The 27438-nt window shown below is 44.9% G+C and overlaps 1 protein-coding gene across 1 annotated transcript in view; it reads right to left on the bottom strand.

The window, feature by feature from the left end:
* Positions 1–27438, bottom strand: part of LOC142466324 (uncharacterized) — an 83747-nt gene that overhangs the window by 39411 nt on the left and 16898 nt on the right. Inside the window, exons 7-11 of the mRNA XM_075571220.1 lie at positions 23787–23890; positions 10289–10452; positions 6852–7055; positions 6541–6661; positions 1419–2365 (exon numbers count right to left, since the gene is read on the bottom strand). Coding sequence (XP_075427335.1) covers positions 1419–2365; positions 6541–6661; positions 6852–7055; positions 10289–10452; positions 23787–23890 — 1540 coding nt within the window. The remainder of the gene's footprint in view (positions 1–1418; positions 2366–6540; positions 6662–6851; positions 7056–10288; positions 10453–23786; positions 23891–27438) is intronic.

Below are 27438 nucleotides of genomic sequence, written 5' to 3'. Positions count from 1 at the left end.
TATGAGCCGCATTGCCCCGATCGTCACAGAGGACAGTCGGGATATCTCTGGTCTGGTATCCTTTGTCAGTTTCATCACTTACAAAAATATTTACAGGCGGTCCTCGCTTATCCGCCGGAATCCGTCCCGCAAACCGCCATCAGATAACGGACAGTCGGATTGCGGGTCCACGTTAATCCGCTGCGGTGAGCGTCGGATAAGCGGTTCCGATGTCGGATAATGCATCCATCGGACTGGATTATGCGGTGTCGAATAAGCTGTTTGACGGAAAACGGACCGTCGGATACCGAGGTTAAATATGTATATATCTATATTAGTATGTTTTTCTGGATGACTGGCTTTTGGTGATTTCTTTTGGTGTATGATGTGTGTGATACATTTGCGTATAGTGCCCCTGACATACAGACGGGTAGAGTTCTATTGGGACATTTCAATGTTTGCCGGAGCTTGATGGTTCTCTCTTTTACCCTTTCCCTCACCCTTTTGCTTCCCCCTCTGCTGATTTTCTCCAGTCATTAATATTTTTGGGTGGAGTTCTTCCTCTTTATATATAGGGGTAATATAGATCTTCATCATTTTTCTATGACTGCAACCATGTGTATATTATATATTACTCTAGTAGTATTCTGTGTAGTTGAACACAATAAGCTGAGATTGATTTGCATATACAATGATACACAGCGCTTTATACATCATGGGATCTAATGTATTTGGCTATTATATATATATTATATACTCTAACACCTTTAGTGTTGTAGATGCTGATTTGCGGCTTGGGGACAGTATACACAGAAGTAATGTTCTGGATTATGTATCATGTACATTTATTACGTATAAACTCTCTTTAGCTCTTGATTAGAATCTGGGTAAATACTGATGTTACTTTCTTGCTGTTGCTATGGACGGCGGCTGCTGCTGCGTATTCAATCCTGTCACAGTGTTTCCTTCTGTGGCAGGGACGGCATTACATAGCATCTCACTTTTAATGAGCCATCAATGATAGCCCCCAATTACGCCCTCTTTGTTGCTCAGCACAGACACATTAAAAGGTCTTCACCAGTCACACACAATTTCTTGTATTTTTAAAATAATTTCTAACTAACATTAACCCCGGAAGTACCAGATTGATTACAATACTCAATATCTCTCGCCATTTTTATTACACTGTACTTTGTTTGACGGTAAAATCAGCACGCTATTACTGCTACATACAATGGTGACACTGTAGCCTCCATTCAACTTTTTTTCCTTCAATTTCTGTCCCCCCACCCTTTCCTTTTTTATTTACATCGCCATTTCATGTGCAAAACATAATAAATAATAATAACTTGTATTTGATTAAATATGTTACAGCAAGCAAATGGTCAATCAGATAACGAAACATGCTTCTCCTCTGTGTGCAGTCTCTGATGTGAAACAAGATGTGAGCTTTGGGTAAAACATTTCCCACATTCAGCGCAAACAAATGGTTTCTCTCCTGAGTGAATTCTTTGATGTCGAACAAGATTGGATTTCCTGGTAAAACATTTCCCACATTCAGAGCAAACACATGGTTTCTCTCCTGAGTGACTTCTCTGATGTCGAACAAGATGTGCGTTGCAGGTAAAACATTTCCCACATTCAGAGCAAACACATGGTTTCTCTCCTGTGTGACTTCTCTGATGTCGAACAAGATTTGAGTTGCAAGTAAAACATTTCCCACATTCAGAGCAAAAAAATGACTTTTCTGCTGTGTGGATCTTCCTGTGCATATTAAGACTATTCTTACTACTAAAGCATTTCCCACATTCAGAGCAAACACACGGTTTATCTCCTGAGTGAATTGCCTGATGTTGAACAAGATTTGAGTTGAAGGTAAAACATTTCCCACATTCAGAGCAAACAAAGGGTTTCTCTCCTGTGTGAATTATCTGATGTCTAACCAGAAGTGATTTAGAAGCAAAACATTTGTGACATTCAGAGCACTTGTGCCGTCTCACTGTGGTGTGTTTTCGTTGGTGAATTGTATAATCTGTTTCACTATTGAAGTTTATATCACACTCACTGCTCTCATACTTCATTACTGACAATTTCTTGTGAATTTTCTGTGCATTAGCGTTTCCCTTGTCACACTCAATATGAGTAGCTGCATATTCTGTCCCTGTATGTTCTCTGAGAGTATAAATGTGGGAGGCTGAGAGATTTCCTTCATCACATGAAGTTGATTCCTGAGTCACAGATTTTCTTTGACTTTTGCTTGGTTTATTTTGCCTCAAGCAATTTTCTCCCTGATCCTGAGTAATAACAGTGTTAACTTCATTTACGCAATCTGGTGAGCAGAGAGGGGTGTGACATCCTGCAGGTGTATTTCTGCTCATGGATCCATCTGTTGGAAAGAAATTCACTGTGAGTAAAGATGTTCATTAATAGCTTAAAATAATGTAACATTTCTAGTTAAACATTTCAGTTAGTATGTAAGGATCCGTCGTAGGCTCTGCCCCCGCCAAGGTTCAGTTGCTTGATTGGTTCCAGATTCAATCCTGCCTGCAGGAGCTATCCGGTATCTGATTCGCTGATCTCCTGTTTAGGCTCAGCCCTTCCACTAGGAATACACCTTGTGTTTTAAATGCAAAAGCAGGAACCTCTTTCCTGCCGGTGTGGCAATGAATCCATTAACATGCCCATATGTTATGGATGAATGAGCTGAGGGATTTTTCCTCTCCGTACTTCAAAGGGCACCATGCTAAGTTGGTGCCCTAGTGTCCAGAGAAGTCCGGAGTTGAAAAGCCTCATGATCCTAGGTGTTAGGGTGGCCGGGATATGGTCAAGTACCAGATACCGGTGTGAAGTATGGGCGCTTCAGGTTTGGTAGCCAAACCCCAGACTTACTGTCACCAGGTAAGAGCTTGGGCCCGGTATGCTAAGTAGCTCAGGTGTGAGGTTAACGCATGCTCTTAGCAGGTCGGGAAGCAACTTCTGCCCGTTCTATGAACTCCTGGCAAGTCTGGGATAGGTGGGAAAAGTTGTTCCCACGAGAGGATTGGGTGTGTGTGTTAGGAATAGGACACTTAACCCTATAAGAATGCCTGCAGCCCCCTCCTAGTCAGATTCATCTATGCTTTAAATACACAGATTCCCAACAAGCTCTGAGAAACCCCAATCATTACCACATAATATATATATATATGCATATAAGTGTCAAAAGGAGTGCTAGTGGGCGTGGCTAAATGTATACAACAAAAAACAAACAAAGATGCCCAAAGCTACTTCCAATGTGACAAAAATACACAGTGCAATACCTATATATCTCTTGAGAAAGGGTAATTAAGTTAAACCCTTTGGCCAAAGCGTCTTAAGCCTGCTGCCACCCACAAGGCGTGACCGAAGTAGGTCCTAATACTCACCTGGGTTAAAATTCTTATTTACCTGTATAATTACAGAAAGAATAATCGCATTGGATCTGTCGTAACCTGGCAAAATGAACCTATCCTGCCAGGTTACGACAGATCCAATGCGATCATTCTTCCTGTAATTATACAGATGTACACTGTACACTGTACAATTACACTGTGTGTTTTTGTCACATTAGAAGTAGCTTTGGGCATCTTTGTTTGTTTTTTGTTGTATTGATCTAAGCTTTATACACAGACGTCCAAGCTCTAGCGTCAGCGGTTCCGGAGTGTGAGGGGTTAACAACATCGTAACCAAGGATCGTGCCCCTCTTCCAGAATTCGTTTGAGCTAAGGATTCCTGAACAAATCCTGTAAGGACATTACGAAATCTTTCCTTTCGGCGGAGATATAGGGGTGGCAAGTTGTGCCCCTAGCCAAGGATTGTCGCACGGCTCACATCGCGCACCCACTTGCATGCGTGCAGGGGTGTCCAGAGACTTTGTTTCGTTCCGTGGACATTTTATTTAGTTTCCCCATCCCCGTAAGTGTTTATTGACGGTAATTGTGAAGTATTTTGTGTTTGTCTTAAAAGGAAATACATTACAATTTATTTTACCAGCCATGTCCAGCTCAGTCCAGAATCCCGGTATTAATTTGTTGGTAAGAACTGGTCTACCGTGACACGGACGTGACTTCGCGTCTCTAGGTTGGTGTTTTCTAATTCCCACCTCGGCCTTACGGTCTTGTCCGGTTTGTGGCGAGGATCCGTTACAGTATAAAATACACGTCTCTAACTGCAATCGGTATGTGACTGGAGAAGGCCAAAGCACCTAAGTGGTAAACTTACCTTTTATATAAGGTACCCATGTCTGGTACAGATGTAGAGGTTATGGCATCCATTAACGCAATGTGTTATTTCACAGTAGTGCTATTGAAAACACGTTATTTAACTCAGTATTTTATCTGTTAAAGGTGTGATAACGTCAGCTATAGCTGTATGTGGAATAACGCCAGGAGTACTCAGGAGACATTGAAAGACAGATTAGAGAAACCCAGACAGAGTTAGAGGGATCCTCAAAAATATCCAGTCTTGACATCCCAACTATAAACGCACCAGCTCGTGACAGAGAAGAACCCCTGCTTGTCCTGCTCTGTAACTTGTTTCTTGTTCCTGACACAAACCTCCCACGAGTTATTAAAATTGCCAAGAAGAAAACAAAGTATAACCTGAGCTCCTGTTTGCTGGATCCCCCCTGGATTGATTCCCTATTACTACTTGACCTCTCTGTAGCATTTGACACCGTGGACCACCCTCTTCTTCACATTCTCCATACTCTTGGTATTCGTAACAAAGCTCTATCCTGGATCTCCTCTTATCTCTCCCATCGTACTTTCAGTGTCTCTTTTGCCAACACCTCCTCCTCTATCGATCTTTCTGTGAGGGTACCCCAGGGCTCTGTCCTGGGACCTCTTCTCTTTTCTCTGTACACACTTTCTCTATGTGAACTGTTAGATCTCTACAGATCAGGTCCTTTTCTAGGGCAAGCAAAACACAACTTCTTCCGGGAGCACATGGAACGCAACGGATATGGGATGCTTTCAAATAGTATGGCAGATGAGCTCGGAGCTGTAAGAAATCAGAGGAGACTATGGCTGAATTCTTACAACTGAGTTTTAATGGTTCACGAAGCAGGTTTTATACATAAGGCAGGGACAAAAATACAGTTGTCATCTGTTACAAATATGGGTACACATCCAAATTTACATGTAACCTTCACATAATGCCTTTTCTGTAGATCTTAAAACATTTAACTGCTGAGCAAGAGAATATACAATGGTGACTTATAAGGCAGTGCTGTCCTTCTTAACAGCATATGACAGATTCAACAACAGCTGCTTTCAAAGCTAATCACAATAGTCTCAGAAAGAAATAGCCATGCCAGCGTATACTGTTTAACCTTATCAATTCCAGAGCTGGCAGAAGACAGTTTTAACCTTACATGACCTAATCACATTTCTTGTGTTTAAATATCACCTCTATGCTGACGACACACAAATTTACTTTTCAACCCCTGACCTTACACCTGCTGTACAGACCAAAGTTTCTGAATGTCTCTCTGCGATATCATCCTGGATGGCCTTCCGCCGACTTAAACTCAACATGGCAAAATCAGAGCTCCTCATACTTCCTCCCAAACCTGGCCATATTACCTCCTTCCACATTACTGTTGGAAGTACCATCATTCACCCAGTAGCCCAAGCACGCTGCCTGGGGGTCACACTCGACTCCTCTCTCACATCCTCCCCTCACATTCAAAATGTATCTAAAACCTGTCACGTTTTACTCCGCAATATTACAAAGATACGCCTTTTCCTCTGCTACTCGACTGCTAAACCGTTTACTCAGGCCCTCATTCTCTCCCGTCTCAATTACTGTAACCTCCTGCTGTCCGGCCTACCTGCCTCTCACCTTTCTCCCCTGCAATCTATCCTTAACAGTGATGCCAGAATCACTCGACTCTTTCCTAAATCTGTCTCAGCGTCTCCCCTGCTGAAATCTCTATCCTGGCTTCCAATCAAATCCTGCATCTGGCACTCAATTCTCCTCCTCACTTTTAAAGCTTTACATTCTTCTGCCCCTTCTTGCATCTCAGCCATAATTTCTCGCTATGCACCATCCCAACTCTTGCGTTCTTCTCAAGGATGTCTTCTCTCTACCCCCTTTGTATCTAAAGCCCTCTCCTACCTTAAACCTTTCTCACTGACTGCCCCACACCACTGGAATGACCTTCCCTTCAATACCCGACAAGCACCATCTCTATCCACCTTTAAAACCCACTTGCTTAAAGAAGCATATGAGTAGCATCGTGGCTAATACTATACATGATACATAAAGCTTGCCCCCCTGCAGATACAATTACCAGAACGCCCTCCTACTGTCTCTGTACGTTCTCCCTACCAATTAGATTGTAAGCTCTTTGGAGCAGGGACTCCTCTTGTCTTCCCCAATGTTACTTTTATGTCTGAAGCACTTATTCCCATGATTTGTTATTTGTAGTTATTTGTTATTTATATGATTGTCACGTGTATTACTACTGTGAAGCGCTATGTACATTAATGGTGCTATATAAATAAAGACATATATACAATGAGAGAAACCTCCTCTTACCCAGTGAGCTGAGGTTCTGGTTATTCTCCATCACATCCTTGTAAGACCCCCTGTGTCCTTCTAAATACTCCCATTCCTCCATGGAGAAATATATAGCAACATCATCACACTTTATAGGCACCTGAAACACAGAGAACCCCCCACTCAGTATTCAGATATAATAACTGGTCCTGTAAGAATCTTTTACTTATGGAAAGCAAGGTGAGCAAGGGAGAGAGGAAAATACAGATACATGGAACAAAGTTTGTACAAGACCAGGCTGAATGAAGACATAAAGACGGTAAAATGTAACAGTGCCCAGCAGCCCTCACCTCTCCGGTAAGCAGGTGAATGATCTTGTTGGTGAGTTCCAGGATCTTCTCAGACATCAGCTTCTTGTCATTGCTTCTCTCATGTATCAGGGAGTTAGTTGGATGCTCCATGTCGGGTCTCTGGGACCTGCAGAATCCTTCTGGCACACAGGGCCTGCTGCTGTCTGTGACACGCTCACCATGCTTCTTCACAACTATACAATCCTACATATAGAGAGACAGTAATAAATATCACTGTGCAGAGTAAGAGACAATCGTGGATATGTGTCATATTCCTGCAGATTTGTTGCTTATCAGTGAGAGGGACAAATTTCGTGTCACCAGCTCTATACTCACGTAATCTATTCAGTGGCCTCCCCACCAATTCTGTCTATTGTATCACTGACTTTACTACACCACACTCACTGACCCAACTGTGCCAATATGAGCACAAAGATCATGGATTGTACAAACATTACACATAATATGTAATAAGTACAGGACTTGTGACATTCTGTGGCGATTACAGAATAATGTAACACAGGCACAATACATCCATACAAAAAAGTGAGAGTGCGCAGCTAATGCAAGGTGAAACACACACAGTGATCTCAATGTGGAATAAACAATATTGTAGACCTTGTAGGTGTAAGTATCACTAATATTGCGTCTGCAGCCTTTCTTGGGGGGTGGCTCGACACCCCTAGAACTGGAGGAAAAACAAGAGAACAAGGCGCACAGCGCACATAGTGAAGCACTATTATAAAAGTTAATTTTACTAAAGGATAATAAGTTCTGCGTACATCAGAATAAGAACAATCAAGCAATGCATCAGTGGGGTTACCACACAGAGGGACAGCTGGACACGTCACTCTTCACCCAATGCAGAGGAGGAAGCAGGGGACCAGCGGTCATCTATCCAGACAGGGAGGTCCTCATCGTCTGTAGATAGCACTCCCTCCGTCTCAGGGTGTTAAGATGGTAAGTCCACCGTGTAAAGTTCCGCAAACAAGTCCCACAACTGGGTACAGCAGCCTCCGTCAGAGCTACCAGTGCTGGATGCCAACAGCACGCCGCTACACCTCGTGGGGCGCCTGTCGATGACATCACGGGCTTCTCCTCGACTGCAATGCACAGGGAAGCGTTCACTGCAGAGCACCTGACACAATAAATTGCACAATACATCCATGTGATAATCTATATAATACTATACATGTTATCTCTTTCTTCAATCTCTACACATGGATGTTTGAATGAGTGCGCATCCATTAGGACCTAAGAGGGATATCTCAGTCCCCTGCTACACAATTGGGTCTGCAAGGAGAGATACGAATGCACTTCTCAACCTTGACCAACTTCAACTTCGCTGAATTTGGCTGAATCTGAGCAGACAATATATCCCTATACACTTCAGAATTCATCCGGCTGCTTCTGTCTTCTGTCACATCGTCAGTAAACACTAGTGACCCAGTGCCATTGTAAGCCATGCATGCCCATGCCATCACACTGCCTCCACCGTGTTTTACAGATGATGTGGTATGCTTCAGATCATGAGCCGTTCCAAGCCTTCTCCATGCTTTTTTCTTCCCATCATTCTGGTACAGGTTGATCTTAGTTTCATCTGCCAAAGAATGCTGTTCCAGAACTGGGCTGGCTTTTTTAGATATTGTTTGGCTAAGTCTAATCTGGCCTTTCTATTCTTGAGGCTTATGAATGGTTTGCACCTTGTGGTGAACTCTCTGTATTTGCTCTCGTTAAGTCTTCTCTTTATGGTAGACTTGGATAATGATATGCCTACCTCCTGGAGTGTTCTTCACTTGGCTGGATGCTGTGAAGGGGTTTTTCTTTACCATGGAAAGGATCCTACGATCATCCACCATTGTTGTCTTCCATGGATGTCCAGGCTTTTTTGTGTTGCAGAGCTCACCAGTGCGTTCTTTTTTTCTCAGAATGTACCAAACTGTTGATTTGGCCACTCCTAATGTTCCTGCTATCTCTCTGATGGATTTTCATTTTTTTGCAGCCTAAGGATGCCCTGTTCTACTTGCATTGAGAGCTCCTTTGACCGCATGTTGTGGGTTCACAGCAACAGCTTCCAAATGCGAATGCCACACCTGGAATCAACTCCAGACCTTTTACCTGCTTAACTGATGATATAACAAAGGAATAGCCCACACCTGTCCATGAAACATCTTTGAGTCAGTTGTCCAATTACTTTTGGTCCCTTGAAAAAGAGGGGGCTACATATTAAAGTGATGTAATTCCTAAACCCTTCCTCCAATTTGGATGTGAATACACTCGAATTAAAGCTGATAGACTGCACTTTAAGCCAATATTCATTATTTAACTGTAACTTGAATTTATTTTGGTACACAGCCAAAATAACAAAGCTTGTATCAGTGTCCAATTATTTCCAGATCTAACTGTATGTGGGTACCTCTGCTATACTGGGGCATCCCTGCTATACTTAGGACTCCGTGTATACCTGCAGATATATTTTAACCCCTTCATACCCATTTACCTTGTCTGGAAGATGCTGCAGCAGGGATCCTGGCGGTGAGTCATAAGAACGTTTCCAGGGTCCGAGGTTGGCGGAGTAATGCACTTATCTGTATCTGAAGATGTCACTCCATCTCCGGATACAACTTTTGGGGTATCCCATAACTCCGGAACCCCGCGACATAGACACATTCTGCAAAGACTTTCTCTGCCAAACCCACCCCGAAACTTGCACCCTAGAAATCTCCCGATCCTAGCATCCCCATAAAGGCAAAAATCACATAATTTTTTAATGTCGCAAAATCAGTATACAGTTGCAGTAATACATTTTTTACTTCTGGGTCCCAGAGTTGACACTCTAAGACCCTAACACACGGGTCAGGGTTAACCAAGTGGGCTTGACCTTTATTATAAGCCTGGTTAACCCCCTTCACCGTCACTGGCAGGGAGGCCTGTTAGCAGTATGTTACAATAATCCAGATGGGAGAGGATAAGGGCATGCATTTGAGTTTAGCAGTAGAAGATTGAAAGAAGAAAGTACAGATCTTGGCAACATTACAGAGGAAGAAGCAACAAATTTTAGTCATGCCATGAATGGAGAAGGAAAGGGGGGTGTCAAATGTATCTCCGATGCAACATGCTTTAGCGACAGGGTAGATGGTAGTACCATTTATGGTGATGGAAAAAGGGGATATTAGGTTCAGGTTGTGGAGAAAATACGAGGTTCTCAGTTTTAAACATTACATTTTAGGTGGTGGAGCAACATCCACGAGAAGATAATGTGTAGGAGGCAATCTGAGACTTGGAACTGGATTGAAAGTGTGAGGGAAGGGGTGGTTAGATATATCTGCATAGAGATGATACCCAAAGACGAAGACATGTTACCAACAGAGACAGGTCCCATTTGTAGTGAAAGAGATAAGAGAGGTGTCATTTTGACAGTCACCAGCAGCTCTCACCTCTCCGGTCAGCAGGTAGATAATCTCCAGGGTGTGATCCAAGATCATCTCAGTCATCTGCTTTTTGTCCTTGTTCATGATCAGTGAGTTAGTCAGATGCTCCAAGAATGGGCTCCGGTCCGTGTGGAAGTGTGGAAGTGTCTCACCCCGTGGTGACCTCTGCAGTTACTGGAATATATTGTACTTGTATTTCACAGCAATATCATCCTACACATGGGGAGAGAGAGGGATGTATATAACACCCTGCAGTGACAGAAATGGATACAATGGAAAAAGTGTCCCTCCTGTCTGTGTCACTCTGCAGTGGGAGGGACAGATGTGAGGGTCTGTGGGTCCTGTCTGTGTCACCCTGCAGTGGGAGGGACAGATGTGAGGGACTGTGGGACCTGTCTGTGTCACCCTGCAGTGGGAGGGATTGTGTCTTTTGTCTGTGTCACCCTGCAGTGTAAGGGACAGATGTGAGGGACTGTGTGTCCTGTCACCCTGCAGTGGGAGGGACAGATGTGAGGGACTGGGGGTCCTGTCTGTGTCACCTTGCAGTGGGAGGGACAGATGTGAGGGACTATGAAGTCTGTCACGTGAGACCAGGACAATTATACCAGGATAGCAAGGACCAGACAGAACAACGTTTATTTAGACTGGAGTCCACAGGCACAAAACAATATAAGATTTAAGGCACAAATTCCCCAAAACCTGGATTACGGGGGTGGGGGGGAGTAAATCCTTGCTTGCTATGTGCTGAGCACCGCTTCAATAAGCTTACCCAGGTCAGCTTCCACTCTCCGCGGGTCTTTGGACCCCCAAGACAGTAAGGATGCTATTTTGAGAATAAAATGTTACTCTCGTCTATTTGACCGAGCCTCGTTCTGGATGAATGTAGAAAAAACACTGACTAGCAAGATAATCTCTGGTACTGACATCGGCTGCGCTTTGCATAGATTCCCCATCTCCGTAGGAACGCGTGCAAGAAGGGTGCCGCCATATCAGTGTGCGGATGCTACGTGCTGGCCAATCACTGAGCGAGGGCTGTGGGCGGTGATCATGCTTCTAGGACAGCCCACAGGGGTGGTGTAACAGGGACTTATCCCGTTTGGATAAAGCTGCCTCAGAGCTCTGAATCCAGCATGGAGCTGGTTAATTGCAGCCACTCAATTAGCCAGTCTCCACCTGGACTAATCAGAGCTCTGTGAAAAAGCCTCATGTGAGACACAGGGGGGATTTTCCTCAGCACACAATGACATGAGGAAAGGGTCTTGAATACTCAGGAGGACTGTGTATTGACGGCAAGACAGAAGTGGACCAGACCTCTTTTCCTGGACACAGAGGACCCAGGAACCTGCCAGAGGCTGGACCCTCATGCACACCTGGACACCACTGACCTGAAGGGCCACCTGCTTAAAGGAACCGCTGAGACTGGTAGGCTGGAAATGGGCTGATCCTCCCAGTCTTGTAAGAGAGGGACTCGGGAAGTACGTTAGCCCTTACAAAGTGTTTGTTTTTTTTCTATATTTTTGTTTGCTGCGCTGTTTAAAAGGGACAGGCTCAATAAAGCCATATGTTAATTTCACCCTAAACGGTCTCCATTTGCATACCTCTGCACACAGCTCTTACAGGTGGGTTTATGTGGAGTGGGAAAATCAAACCTAGCAATAGGAATCGTGCTGACGTGGCTAATACCCAGTAACAGTTCACAGGGACGACCCGAGACCTCACACACAGATAGGCGCCTCTGAGCCTGGGATGAAAAAAGGCATGTGTGTATGTGTTTAAGTGTAATATATATATATATATATATATATGTGTGTGTATGTGTATGTGTATATATATATTTATTTATTTTTCCTGGACACAGAGGACCCAGGAACCTGCCAGAGGCCGAACCCTCATGCACACCTGGACACCACTGACCTGAAGGGCCACCTGCTTTAAGGTACCGCTGAGACTGGTAGGCTGGAAAGGGGCTGATCCTCCCAGTCTTGTAAGAGAGGGACTGGGGAAGTAACTTAGCCCTTACAAAGTGATAATAATAAACTAATACATACTACGCACTCAACCTATTTCAATTGTGGTGATTATTCAAACTAATTGACCAATAAACAAACCGTAGTGATAATAGAGTGATATTAAATAAATATACAATCAACATGTATAGATATAAACCCCCACGTGTAATGTAATAAATAATAGAGGCTGCCTGCCTTAGGACAAGGAAACAACAAGTCTATCCATGGAGCCTTGTATCAAAACATGAAATGTATGAGGACACTCCTTGGCGCACTACCAGGTATAAGGAATCCTAGGTAAATGGAACAATACAATCCTGAATCCCAGAGGTGGAAACAGTCCGTTTGCTGCACAGATGGACTTTCTGGGGTGTCTTGGAGGTAGATCAAATTCTAAAACCAAACAGACAGAAAAGACCATTGTGCATTAATCTCTTGAAAAGGAGATCTCATACACTTAGCAGCTAACTACTTACATATATGCAAGTAGTATAGGACCTCGAGAGGTATCTTTGTCTTGAGCTTCAGTGTATGGGACTGGATAGCAATTGGTCTCAGATTCTTCTGTACTTCTGCCTTCTCCACAGCTTTAAAAGTTCTCAGTCACGGTGCCCATAAAATGCAATAATAAAACACATAGTGCGGTACCGTAACAAAATTTATTAAAAAGAACTAAGATCACAAAAGAATGCACTCACAGGCTAAGGGATCTTTTAGCCGGACTACAGACGTGCCGTCCGCAGGCGTGACTGTCGGGTGCTGGGTGCAGGTGATGAGGCTGGATCCTACGTCTATCTCCTCCTCGCGGCCGCGACTCGGAGCCCAGGTCCACCTCTGCTGACGTCACTACTGCGCCACCGCTCGCCTCCTCAGCCCGCTGCTCCAACCTAGTGACGTCAGTAGATACCGTGTTGATTCCACGAAGTCAGGAGACAGCGCACAATTCTCAAGCAAATAAAGTGTATACTATTGATAATAGGGCACAAATTTCCAACGTTTCGGTCCCCCAAAACGGGACCTTCCTCAGGGTTGTGCAGTGGGGAAAGAATAAAACATACAATTATATACCCCTAAAAACCAGTTTGAACAATCAAACAATTAGTCAAATTAGCCCCAAAGTAATTAAAGCAGGTAAATGCCCGCCAACCCTGTGTCTCAGACGATCTCTATGGTGCAATGCTGCTGCCGCCATTGTTGAGAGTTCAGTCAGACATAATGAATTAGTCTGTTACACCTGCGTGTCGTTATTAATCCCTTCGCGTGGCCGCTGTGGTTGCTTGGCAACCTGTGTAAGCGTCCTGCTGTCGGATCCTGATAACCTCATGTTGCGGCCGCCATTTTGAAATGTAGTTTGCACATGCGCAGTAGCTGCTTGGCGACCTGCGGTATGAGCTGAAATGTAGTTTGCACATGCGCAGTAGCTGCTTGGCTGTCAGCGTCCTGCTGTAGGAGCTGAAATGTAGTTTGCACATGCGCAGTGGTTGATAGGTTCTCCTCTTCAAAGCTTCCGTGGTTGCTAAGCAACCCGTTTTTCAGTCAGACCGCGTCTGAGTGACGTGTGGCTGGCGGCTCCATATTAATCACACCAGGGACCAAAAGTAAGTATGGGGCAGAAGAAAAAAAGGTGTCAAACCCAGTTCTAACAACATTAGTGAGGGGACAATACACAGGTGTAGGTGGTGTTTGCTGCATGATACAGTCACCGTGCACACTGTGCATAGTGTGCCCCCATGCACTGCCCAGCAATGAGTCTCTGCTGGGAGGGATAATGAAGCTAAGTGGAGGCTGAACAAACACAACAGGCTAATAATGCCCCTCAATATAGGAACTATATCCATTATAGTCACGCATTATCACAGCACCCTGCAATGAAACAATTCCTGAGTGTGTGAAGTTATGTACTGTGTATACTGTCAGATGAACACAAATATTGTAAGAGAGGGACACAGATAGTCTTATCATCTGCTGTCTGCTACAATTAACCTGAATGATGCTCCTGTTGACGGGCTGGTACTCCCTGAAGAGGTCTTGTAGGGATATTGGGTCTGGTAATCCCACTGGATCCTTAGTCTGTATGTACTGACTCAATATCATTGTTGGTCTGGGAGATCTTGTGGTAGATATTCCGTGGTCACTGGTTGGTGTTATATCGGTATCGATTATATATATTTATTGCAGAATAAATTAGTTCTTCAGTATTCGATGATACCTTTTTTATTTGGACTAACAATTTATGTCATAGGACAAGCTTTCGAGAGTCCTATGACATAAATTGTTAGCCCAAATAAAAAAAGGTATCACCTAATACTGAAGAACTAATTTATTCTGCACTATCTCAACTGGACTAACACGGCTATTTCCGTTATATATACTTACTATATATAGTATGTATATATATATATATATACACACACATATACATATATATTATATATATACAATTTATAAGCAACCCAGTTATAGGGTTTGTTATTATTGGTTCATTATATTATTGCAAGACTTATTAGCGCAGTCCTATTCTTTCTACTATATCCACCCGACAGCAGCTACCAGGAGCGCTAGTCTCCCACTGCAATTGTCACCATAAAAAACCCTCTACTTGACTGTCACGGTAGCTTCAGGGTTATAATATACACCAAATAAACTGGGTTGAATTGAATACGACTGTGATATAATGAAGAGATTTTATTCCTTAAAAGACAGGTGGACACACTATGTTGGACAAATAACAATGGAAATATAGACACTTACTTAGGGAAGGGACAATGAAATAACCAGGATTCAGTTTAGCAGTTCATCGGGCATCAGGTATCATTCAGGTAAAATAACGAAGACCACTGGGTAGAGGGCTTACAGTCTCATAAGCGTTTCAGCCCCATACCCTAACATTGGGACTCAGGTATTGGCTATCAATTACCTGGACCCAATAGTTCAGTGCCAGCTCACGTGGGAAGCAATAAGGTACCTGCCCCCAGGTGGGTGACATATGCGCACATCACTCTGGCCAGAGACCCATTTTCAGCACCCCACACTAACAAGCTGGCGAGTCAAAGTCTGCCTTTTGGGTATCTGGGCCGGGAAACTGTCCAGAGGTGTGAAGTATGGCACTTAATACAAGTACCCACGTCCTGCTTTCCTCGCCCTAGAATACTTAATCAGGGTGGGGGAGCCTTTGATCAGGGTATTTCCTATATACATATTGTCGCCCCCTGGCCATTAACATACCTCCCGGGCCAGTAACTTTGGCGGGCTTTTCAGTAGGCAGGGATATACATGATATATTTCACAATCTTTATACCTAAATATCCATTCGGTGGATCAGAGATGGCTGAAATTTGCCATGTCCTCATGCCGGAGGTGACTTTACATGGTGGCCAAATCTCAGCTTCGTACGACCCACCGAACCGGAGTTCCGACTTTCACCTTTAATTTCCCATAGGGAACAATGGGGTTTTCTCCGCCATTGGAGTCAATGGGAAATCAGTGCATTTCACTCTGTCAACATATTTTCCCCCATGGTGGCCAATGGCGGCAACCGTGACTTAACATACAAATACCATCCGTTCGGTTAGACAGAGGGGGCTGGAAATTGCCATGCCATCATGCCGGAGGCAGGAATACCTGGTGGCCAAATTCCAGCCTCCCAGCTATCACCAAACCAGAGATAATACATTTGTGTATTATACATTTTTTAAACCTGGCGTCTTTTGTCTGCCATTGATGTCCATGGCCGCGACCCTTTCCCGCGGGCATTACCCGTCGGACCCGGTTGGGGTCGAGTGAGGGGGTCCCCACGAGCTAGGGGCAGAAAGAATTTTCTTGCAAGCTGCCCTAGAACCAAAGATACATATTTTAATATGTTTGAACTTGACCGTGACTGAGTGTAAAAGAAATAAGTCAAAACCAATGTGGCTAAATAAACAGGTAGGGGAGGAAATGGACAAGAAGAGGAAGGCGTTTAGATTCTTTAAGTCAGAAGGGACAGAGACATCGTATCAGAATTATAAGGAATGTAACAAAAATTGCAAAAGGGCAATTAAATTAGCAAAAATGGATAATGAAAAAAGGATTGCAATAGAAAGTAAGGTCAACCCTAAAAAGTTCTTTAAGTACCTTAATAACAAAAAAATGAGAAAAGAAAATATAGGACCCTTTCAGTGTGAGATAGGTAGGCAGATTATTGGAGATAAGGAAAAAGCAGAGGTATTAAACAAATTCTTTGCCTCTGTGTTTAGCATGGAAGAATCAAGTTCAATAGTAGCGCCACAGGAGGAAGCCACAACCCCCATATTAATGACCAATTGGTTAACTGAGGAAGAAGTTCATAAGCGACTTGAAAAAAATAAAGTAAATAAGGCACCTGACCCCGATGGCATACATCCAAGAGTTCTCAAGGAGTTAAGCTCAGTAATAGCAAAACCATTATATTTAATATTCAAGGACTCCATTTCCACAGGCTCAGTACCACAAGATTGGCGTAAAGCAGATGTGGTGCCTATATTTAAAAAGGGAGCTAGATCACACCTGTGGAATTACAGACATGTAAGCCTGACTTCAATAGTAGGGAAGTTGTTTGAAGAGATACCCGGGCGCTATCTCTGTGGAGCTTGTCGGATATACGGAAATGTAAGAAAAGGGGGGTATGATACTGCCTGAGAGTGGTTTTCAAATGATGTCCTCCTGTGACTCGGAACCCCAGCAGGATCTATCCAGGACCCGTGTAGGCAATGAATACAAAAAGGATGGGGGAGCACAGTTGTGGGAAACAGGCAGTTTAGATCTATTACACTGCCTGTTTCCCACAACTGTGCTCCCCCATCCTTTTTGTATTCAATAGTAGGGAAACTACTTGAAGGTTTAATACGGGATAATATTCAGGAATACCTAATGGAAAACAAAATTATTAGTAATAGTCAGCATGGATTTATGAAGGATAGATCTTGCCAAACTAACCTTATTTGTTTCTTTGAGGAGGTAAGTAGGAATTTAGACCAGGGTAATGCAGTTGATGTGGTCTACTTAGATTTTGCAAACGCTTTTGATACGGTTTCACACAAGAGGTTGGTGTACAAAATAAAGAAAATTGGACTCAGTAATAAAATATGCACCTGGATTGAAAACTGGTTAAAGGACAGACAACAGAGGGTTGTCATAAATGGAACTTTTTCAGGTTGGGCTAAAGTCGTGAGTGGAGTACCTCAAGGATCGGTACTGAGACCCCTGCTTTTTAACTTGTTTATTAATGACCTTGAGGTTGTGTTCGAGAGCAAAGTCCCCATCTTTGCTGATGATACTAAATTGGTAAGGTAATAGAATCAGAGCAGGATGTAATTTCTCTTCAGAAGGACTTGGAGAGACTGGAAAAGTGGGCAGGTAAATGGCAAATGAGGTTTAATACAGATAAATGTACGGTTATGCATTTGGGATGCAAGAATAAAAAGGCGACTTACAAATTAAATGGAGATATATTGGGGGAATCCTTGATGGAGAAGGATTTAGGAGTGCTTGTAGACAGCAGACTTAGCAATAGTGCCCAATGTCATGCAGTAGCTGCAAAGGCAAACAAGATCTTATCTTGCATCAAACGGGCAATGGATGGAAGGGAAGTAAACATAATTGTGCCCCTTTACAAAGCATTAGTAAGACCACACCTTGAATATGGAGTACAATTTTGGGCACCAATCCTAAGAAAAGACATTATGGAACTAGAGAGAGTGCAGAGAAGAGCCACCAAATTAATAAAGGGGATGGACATTCTAACTTATGAGGAGAAGCTAGCTAAATTAGATTTATTTACATTAGAAAAGAGGCGTCTAAGAGGGGATATGATAACTATATACAAATATATTCAGGGAAAATACAAGGAGCTTTCAAAATAATTATTCATCCCACGGGCAGTACAAAGGACTCGGGACCATCCCTTAAGGTTGGAGGAAAGGAAATTTCACCAGCAACAAAGGAAAGGGTTCTTTACAGTAAGGGCAGTTAAAATGTGGAATTCATTACCCATGGAGACTGTGATGGTAGATACAATAGATTTGTTCAAAAAAAGGTTGGACATCTTTTTAGATGGGAAAGGTATACAGGCATACCCCGCATTAACGTAAGCAATGGGACCGGAGCACGTATGTAAAGCGAAAACGTACTTAAAGTGAAGCACTACCTTTTCCCCACTTATCGATGCATGTACTGTACGGCAATCGTCATATACGTGCATAACTGATGTAAATAACGCATTTGTAACAGGCTCTATAGTCTCCCCGCTTGCGCACAGCTCCGGTACAGGTAGGGAGCCGGTATTGCTGTTCAGGACGTGCTGACATGCGCATGCGTGAGTTGCCGTTTGCCTATTGAGCGATATGTCCTTACTCGCGAGTGTACTTAAAGTGAGTGTCCTTAAAGCGGGGTATGCCTGTACAGTGAAATACCAAATAAGTATACATGGGAAGGATGTTGATCCAGTGATTAATCCGATTGCCAATTCTTGGAGTCAGGAAGGAATTAATTTTTCCCCTTAATGGGGTTTTTTGTTTGCCTTCCTCTGGATCAATAAGTAAGAATAGATATAGAATAAAGTATCTGTTGTCTAAATTTAGCATAGGTTGAACTTGATGGACATACGTCTTTTTTCAAACTCATCTACTATGTAACTATGAGTTCTCACAGCAATTCAGTGATCAAAGCCCTTTCTTTGAGATTGTAGCTATTTTCGGATACTGCGGTTTGGCAGGCATCCAACTCAGTTCCTGGAGAGCGGACTCAAGGTATTTCCCATTGAAATGCATTGCGGCCATTCATTTCAATGGGGAGCTCCGCTTGTCCTCTCGGTCGCCACCTGCTGGTCTTCCTAGGTATAGGGCCAAAAACATTGCAATCTCCATTGACTTCTATGGAGCTCCAATGGTGACCTATGGGACAGTGCCGGCAAATGGTGGGTAAAAAGGCGAGAAGGGGAACAAACGGCCATAACATACAAACACAGTTAACCCTTTCCCTCCCGACCTGATCCCAGTGTATATCTTTGGTGCAACCACTGTAGGAGCAGGAACACATGTAACCAGGAACATACATTAAAACCAAAGGGGAATCCATTTTGTGCTGAAGCAGGGGAATACATACACATTTAACCATTATCACAGTTAACCCCTCCCTCCCACACAAAGGTAGGGGTGGCCAGCTGGGGGGTAACCCCTTTATTACTGGGCTAGCCACCCCCCACCGTGACATTGACAGGCTAAATACAATAAAAATATTAACAAAAACCAGCGTCCTGTACCTGAAAGTATTTGCCCAGTGCCCTGGTCCATGTGATCAGATAATGATCTATCACTGGGTACCGCAAGCGTGTCTGTGAAATGGTAGCCTGCCGGAGCAGCAATGAAGTGCCTCTGGAAGCAGGCGCACGTCCCGACGGCCGTGTCGCTGAGGCACTTTGTCACTGAGTGATCATTAACTTATCACATGGACCAGGGCACTGGGCAGATACTTTCATGTACATGACCTGAGAACTGAGCTTTGGCCTAGGAAAGTCCTAATCTTTATTTTTTTCTGCATGTGGGCAGAGGAAAAGCCGATGTTTTTGTTTATGGCATTTTGGTGAAATAAAGTGTACATTTAGTTTTCCCAAAACTGTCTCCTGTTTTTATCTCTGTATGCATCTCCTACATATGGTATCAAAGGTGGGACAAGAGGTGGCCTTTATATACTGATGGGGACAGTAACACTGCACAGACACACTGTCATGGGAGACCAGGACCTGTGGACATCCTCCCTCCTTTGGACTCCGGCACCTATGTGGATGCCCGGGTTGACTGCATAGACATTTATACAGAATGTACCAAACATTATAAAACATGTTTTAATACAGGGTATGACTTTTGCAGTTTATATTACATAGCCCCCGGCTTATGGTGCTGCTTAGCTGCCAGGGACCCACGGTTTTCAGGTGTAACTATTCGGGCTTAACCTTTATTATGCAGGCTGGCTACCCCCTACCGTCACACCCATCCACTGGGATGGGGAGACAGCTACACTGCACAGAGGCACCCATTGGGGGGACTGACACTACACAGAGGCACCCACAGGGGGGACAGTCAAACTGCCCCCACTGGGGGAGGGGAATTAACAATGCACAGAGGCACCCACTAGAGGGGGCACACAGTGAGACTGCACAGAGGCAACCACTCGGGGCAGAGGGGGGGGGGTAGAGAAAGAGACACTGCACAGAGCCACTGGGGGATTCCCTGAACTGGGCACTGTACGTTTTGGGGGTCAATAAGTACCGGGCCCGCAGGATCACCTTTACCACCGCATAATCATAGGCATTCTCCCAGTCCATCTTTCCGGTGCGCGTCTGCTGCTTTCCATCTCAGCTGGGGGGACAGGTACCTGTCCCAGTCATCCTCAGGCAAGTGACGGAGGAAGCACTTGTGTTCAAACGATTGCAGGAAGTCATCGATGGTGGGAGACACTGCTGTAGTTGAAGCGGGTATACAAGCTGGCCTGGGAACTGCGATTGCTAGTTGGTGACAGTGGTGGTGCAGGGGGACCTGATTAGGCCCTCATCACCTCCAGGATGATAGCCTTCATCTAGAGGGTGGCATCCAGTCCCAGGTCAGCTAAGAGCCTGTGATCTCAGTGGCCAAGGCAGGGGGTGTTACTGGGATGCAGTGCTCCTCAAAGGAGCTTGAGTCCTCCATTTTCAAAAGGATGGTGGAAGGTAAGGCCTTGTCCGTGTCGGGATGGTGTCTACTAGAGCAAGTCATAGCTGGGCTTTGTACATGATCAGGTTATCTACAAGGTCCTTCTAGTTGCGGCCTTCTGTCAGCAGTCCATATCCAGGTCAAATAAAGAGTATTTACTCTGGACATAATCAGCAAACCTAACACGAATCACTCAACAGAACTATACTCACAAAACCAGGGGAGTACCGAGGGAATCATAGAGGTCCTAGGTGATTAGCATCACCGAAATGGTTTACCTAGTGCAGCTTGCTCTTGTGTAATGGCCCAGAGCCTCCAGGCATTGGTGGATGCAAATGAAAGCAGAACAACTTCAAATCTACCGCTCGGAATAGTGCGCAGCCTCGGATTCAGGTGTCTCCGGCACAACCTCTTAGTATACCAGTCCTGCAATGAACTGTAGAGACAAGATTTCTATAGATTCCCCATCTCCATAGAAATTCAAGGAGAACGGGGTCGCAACCAATCACAACATGACTGCTGTGTATGGGGTCAAACACTGCGCGAAGGCTCGTCTGTGTTGGCAATCGGGACTGGGGACTTGATCGGGAGGCTATGGCAAGGCGAGCGGGAATTACAAAGTGGCAAATGAGAACTGCTCCTACGGGACTCCTTTTCCTAAATGTTACATTTATGTCTGAAGCTCTTATTCCCATGATCTGTGTCATGATAATGTCATGAGATATTGGGTATTTTTAATCCCTGTGGTGCTTGAGGGGTTAATGAGCTACATTTTTAAGAAAAATACAAAATGCTGAGTCTGAAATAGGTCAGAACTGTTTCTTTGAACTGCTCTGAATTTCAAGGGGATTTACTTGGGGAGGGGGGTCCGTGTGGATGGCCCACTCAAGGTGTCAATTGAATTAATCAAGGTCTACAGACAGGGTTGGGGGAGAACAGCTTCAAGGTATTTTGTAGAAGGGGTGGGCTCATGAAGGGGCCCTAAAAAAGAATTGTACTTAAGTCTGGGGGAGGTTGTTACAAGTCAGATCTGACCAGGGACATGCTTGCATAGCATGGCAGACCTCATCTTCTGAACCAGTGCCTCTCTGGGAAAAGTCCATAGCATGTGGTAATGTACTGTATAGGATTTTCTGTTTTACCCCTTTTATTTTAAGAAGCTGTTCTGCCTTATATTGTAGTTGTATGTTTATTTTGTAATACCTTTTCTGTAATTCAAGCACTGTATTTTTATATATATTAAACCATTTAATAAGTAATGCTTTGGGCTCTGAATGAACTTTGTGCACGCTGGAGAGAATAACTTGCTAAATTCAGGCACATGTTACTACAACTGATTGTGTGTTAGAGTGCATCGTTTTTCCTATAATAAACAGGGACCTGAGGCCCTGGCGGATATTTTAGTCTAAGATCTTTTATCATATCTGCATAACCTCAGGTGGTGGCAGTGGATGTTTATGATGTGCAATTGAGTAGGGGGTTAATACTAACTCGCTGGTTCCTGGCAGAGGAGAAAGGGGGGTTGGCTAGAGAAGCCTTTGTGTATTAACCCTGGTTGCATATCTAAAGTCACGTGCTCACTTGTGTGCTGTTCGTGGCGGTGATATATTGGGACGGCTTGAGGAGAGATACAACCCATTTGAGGGACCCCTGAGTGGGTGAACGGTGGGTACGCTTGCGAGCGTCAGTATTAACCCTTGTCCCGTATGCAGGTCACGTGCTAGCAGGGGGGTCGTACGTGACAAATGGTGGCATAGCGGTGGGATAACAATTTGTAATTTTGTTAATATCAGAGCTTTTTAGTGGTTTGCGCTTATGCCTGTGGGATAAACGAAACATTAAAAAGTGACTGACCTGTGTGAGTCTTGCGAGAGATCACAGCTCAGTACCCCAAAGCGATTACTCAGTGCTATTTTTATAAAACATACAAGCAGACACTTTCGTCCCCCCCCCCCCCTCTTGTTTTTCTTTTGCTATCTTTTTATTTTGAGTAAAATGTAGTGAATATGGCGGCTTTATACCGACGCCAGACAAAAGAGGCGCTGATGGCTCTGTGTGAGGAGCGTGATCTCCAAGGTCTGGGTAAAGATAAAGAAGAGCGCGTACAAGTCTTTCTGGAGAAGGATACTGAGCAAGATGCTACACTGCGCCAGGACGACCACAGCAACGGAACGGAGGGTGGCTTAGCCCTGGAAATTGCCCACTTGTCAAGGCACGCAGGACTATCATATTCTGAGGACTCCAGCAGTTCTCAGCCTGCCAATGTCTTGGATGTGTACTTGCAAACTACTCTCAAGTACCTAGGACCAGTAGATGACGCAACGCGATTGCAGCTCATCATCCAGTTCCAAGAGTGCGAAGCAGAAAGAGAAAGACAAGCTGCAGAAAGAGAAAGGCAAGCTGCAGAACGTGATGCAGAAAGAGAGAGATATGCTGCAGAACGTGACGCAGCAAGATATGCTGCAGAACGTGACGCAGAAAGAGAAAGATATGCTGCAGAGCGTGAAGCAGAAAGAGAAAGACAAGCTGCAGAACGTGAAGCAGCGAGATATGCTGCAGAACGGGAGGATGCGAGATACGCAGCGGACCTAAGGCACCAGCTGGAACTTGCCAAGCTCCAGAGGGAATCGCCAGCACCCAGCAGCAGAGATTCCAGCCGTCCAGGCCACGGATGGAGCATTTCCCCAGCCTGGCGAAAGATGGGGATCTGAACACTTTCCTGCGGGGGTTTGAAAAAACCTGCAGGCAGCATCAGTTGCCGTGTGCCCGGTGGGCGGCATATCTTACACCCACCCTTAATGAAAGAGCCATGAATGTCGTCGCAGATCTGCCGGAGCACCTGGACCAAGATTACGAGGCCATCAAAGCTGCATTGCTGCACCGTTTCAACGTCACCCCTGAAACCCACAGGCAAAAGTTCAGGGCCCTTCAGCACGAGGGTCCCGGCGGCTTTTCTGAGCTGGTGGGGCGTCTGACATCTCTGTGCAAGCAATGGGTTGGAGGGCTGGAAGTTGAAAGCTTTGAGGGGTTATTGGATCTTGTGGTTCATGAGCAATTTTTAACCCTTTGCCCACCTGAAGTGAGAAAATGGGTTAAGGACCGAGATCCTAAGTCAGCCACAGAGACTGGCAAGCTTGCAGATTCATATGTGGCTAACCGGAATCCAGAGGTTAACAAGGGGGTCCCGGGACGGAAGAGGGGTGAATCCTGTGAAACCCCACAATGACCGCCCTTTCAGCCTGCTGGGACTTCATCTGGGGGGGGGGGAATCCGCCCACCTGGGCAGGGAGATACCCGCCAGTGTTTTACCTGTCAAAAGCAGGGGCACATCAGCCTTGACTGCCCAGACCGGATGAAGCCCGCCGCTGCCTCTGGAGAGGATCACCCCTCGGGAGTGTGCCTAGGGGCTTGTGTGGTATCTGGGTCACGAGAAAACAGAGGTGCCCACTTGCAATCAGTCCTGGTGGGTCAGAAACTCACCCAAGGACTGAGAAACTCTGGTGCTACCCTTACCCTGGTGCGGCCAGGACTGGTGCGGCCTGAGGAAATCATTCCTGGGAGGGTTCTGCATATGGGGGTGGTGGGAGGAGGCTGCCACGTTTTGCCGGTGGCAAAGGTATACTTGAATTGGGGTACTGGGCAGGGAGTGCGGGAGGTGGGAGTAATGAATGATATTCCTGCTAATGTATTGCTAGGTAATGATCTTGGCAAGATGGTTACCTACTATGAGACCGCTGTGACCCAACCAGCTCAGGGTCCCGCCGAACAGTTCCAGGTACTAACTGTCACGGTAGCTTATGACAAGATATAATGAACACCTAATATCTGGGTTGAACTGAACGAGGCTTAGATATAATAAAATATAATTTATTCCTTAAATAAGGTGAACACAGCAATATAGTACAATTAACAGACAAGAAGATAACACTTGCTTAGGGTTGGGGGATGGAGAAGTATCCAATAGCAATTCTCCAACAGTCCAGTGACATTCAAGATGATATCAGAAGCATAACTCCAGCACAACTCCAGCAATCCAGTGACTTTCAAGATGGTATCAGAAGCTCAACTAAAAACTGTAGGGTTGACACAGTTTATATACCTGTGCAACCCTATTCTTAACATTGAACACAGCCTATTGGTGAACAATTATCTAACGTGGAGACTAACAGACTAACTTATGCCCTCAGGTAACAATTAGACTGCCAGAGTTTGTTGATTGACTAATATTTTATCCCTAGACATTGGGTAACAATCAAGGCAGTTACTTTTTGATCACCGTCCTTAGGCTACTCAGCCGTTTGCCCTTCAGGGCTTATTAGCCTAGCAGATGGCGGCTGCATTTTCAGAACAGATCCAAAAATAAAATACATATACACTTTAATATCTACACATATTAATAAGTGCCATTCTGGTGGACTCAGTGGGTCGACCTTTGCCAGTTTTTAATGTCTACAGCGACTCCACATATTGGCCAAATATGAACTCTCTGCGACCTCCCGAACTGGAGATACAGAAATGCACTTTAAAACATTAAAATACATGCTTATAATGAAAACATGGGAACAGGGGAACATACATTTTCAAGGTATAACAAGGTGCAAACCTCATCCCTGGACCGCAGTCCAGTTAACCCCTTGTCTCTCTGGTGAGGTCAGGGGATGGCCATATGGGGTGCAACCCCTTTAATACCAGGCCACCCCCTTTCTCCCTCTACACTAATGCATGCTGGGTACTGGGGAAGGGTGACTGACAGGTGTCGCACCGGAGTGGGGGAGGTGTGGGAGCCTCCCCGTACAATCCCTCCACACCAACCAGACCGTCCACCAGGGAAATGGAGAGAGAGGCTTGGAGAGACATATAAAGCAAGACTACGAGGCACAGGGACCGTCCGCCGAGGGAAGAGAGAGCGAGTCTGGGAGGGGTATATACAGCAAGACCGCGAGGCACAGGGACAATCAGCCGAGGGAAGAGAGAACGAAGCTGGGGAAGTGATATACAGCAGGACAACGAGGCACAGGGACCGTCCAAAGAGGGACGAGGGAGCAAGGCGGGGAGAGAGATATACCGCAGGACAGCGAGGCACAGGGACAGCCTGCAGAGGGAAAAGGGAGCGAGGCTGGAAGAGATATATCTACCACAAGAGAAAGCAAGACAGCAAGGCACAAGGACAGTCCGCAGAGGGAAGAGAGGGTGAGGCTGGGAGAGATATCTACAGGAAGAAAAAGCAAGACGAGGCACAGGGCCAGGCCACAGAGGGAAGAGAGCGCGAGGTGGGGGAAGATATATCCAGCAAGAAAGAGCAAGGCGAGGCACAGGGACAGGCCGCAGAGGGAAGAGAGAGTGAGGCGGAGGGAGATATATCCAGCAAGAAAGAGCAAAACAGCGAGGCACAGGGACAGGCCGCAGAGGGAAGAGAGAGCGAGGCGGGGGAGATATATCCAGCAAGAAAGAGCAAAACAGCGAGGCACAGGGACAGGCCGCAGAGGGAAGAGAGAGCGAGGCGGGGGGTGATATATCCAGCAAGAAAGAGCAAGACAGCGAGGCAGAGGAACCCAAAGGAAAGGGTAAAGGTTTTATTTGTTTGAACGCGGGACTAGCATGTAAGCCAGTCCCTTCGCTCATTTTAAGGAGGGAGATGTCATGGTAATGTCATGAGATATTGGGTATTTTTAATCCCTCTGGTGCTTGAGGGGTTAATGAGCTACATTTTTAAGAAAAATACAAAATGCTGAGTCTGAAATAGGTCAGAACTGTTTCTTTGAACTGCTCTGAATTTCAAAGGGATTTACTTGGGGAGGGGGGTCCGTGTGGATGGCCCACTCAAGGTGTCTGTCATGGTAGCTTGTGACAGGCTGTAATTACACCAAAAATATATATAAATATATATATATACCTGGGTTTGAACTGGGACGAGACTTAGATATGATAAAATGTAATTTATTCCTTGATAAAGGTGAACACACAAAAATGTACAAATAACAGCAAAATATAGACACTTACTTAAAGATTATGACAAGAAAGCCATCAGGATACAGACTGGGCCATTTCTTCCATACTTCAGCTGACATCACAGCAAGACAGGCAAAGTTATGAAGCACATGGAAACATGAAGCCTTTGCATGCAGGCATCAAGACATTACATGAAGACTTTGCATGAAGACAATGAAGACAAAGGATATAGGGTGGACAACAGTTTATAAACCTTTGTTCCCCTATCCTTAACACTAAGTACCTGTGATTGGTTTTCAATTATCTCCAGCCAATCTTTAACGTGGGAACACATTTGAACACATGCCCCCCTTCTAGCTGGCACAGGTGCAGTAGAACTCTGGGGTCTCATTTCTGTAGCCCCACATATGCAAATGGAATGCCAGCCAGTCTACCCATTTGGAGTTCTGGCAGGAAAACCTTTGTTGGAAGGTGTTAAATGGGACACTTAAAAACT

The sequence above is a fragment of the Ascaphus truei genome, chromosome 1 (genome assembly GCF_040206685.1).
Source record: "Ascaphus truei isolate aAscTru1 chromosome 1, aAscTru1.hap1, whole genome shotgun sequence".
Taxonomy (NCBI): domain Eukaryota; kingdom Metazoa; phylum Chordata; class Amphibia; order Anura; family Ascaphidae; genus Ascaphus; species Ascaphus truei.
Note: the sequence above shows the minus strand (reverse complement) of the source record. Positions and strands in the feature narration are given on the sequence as shown.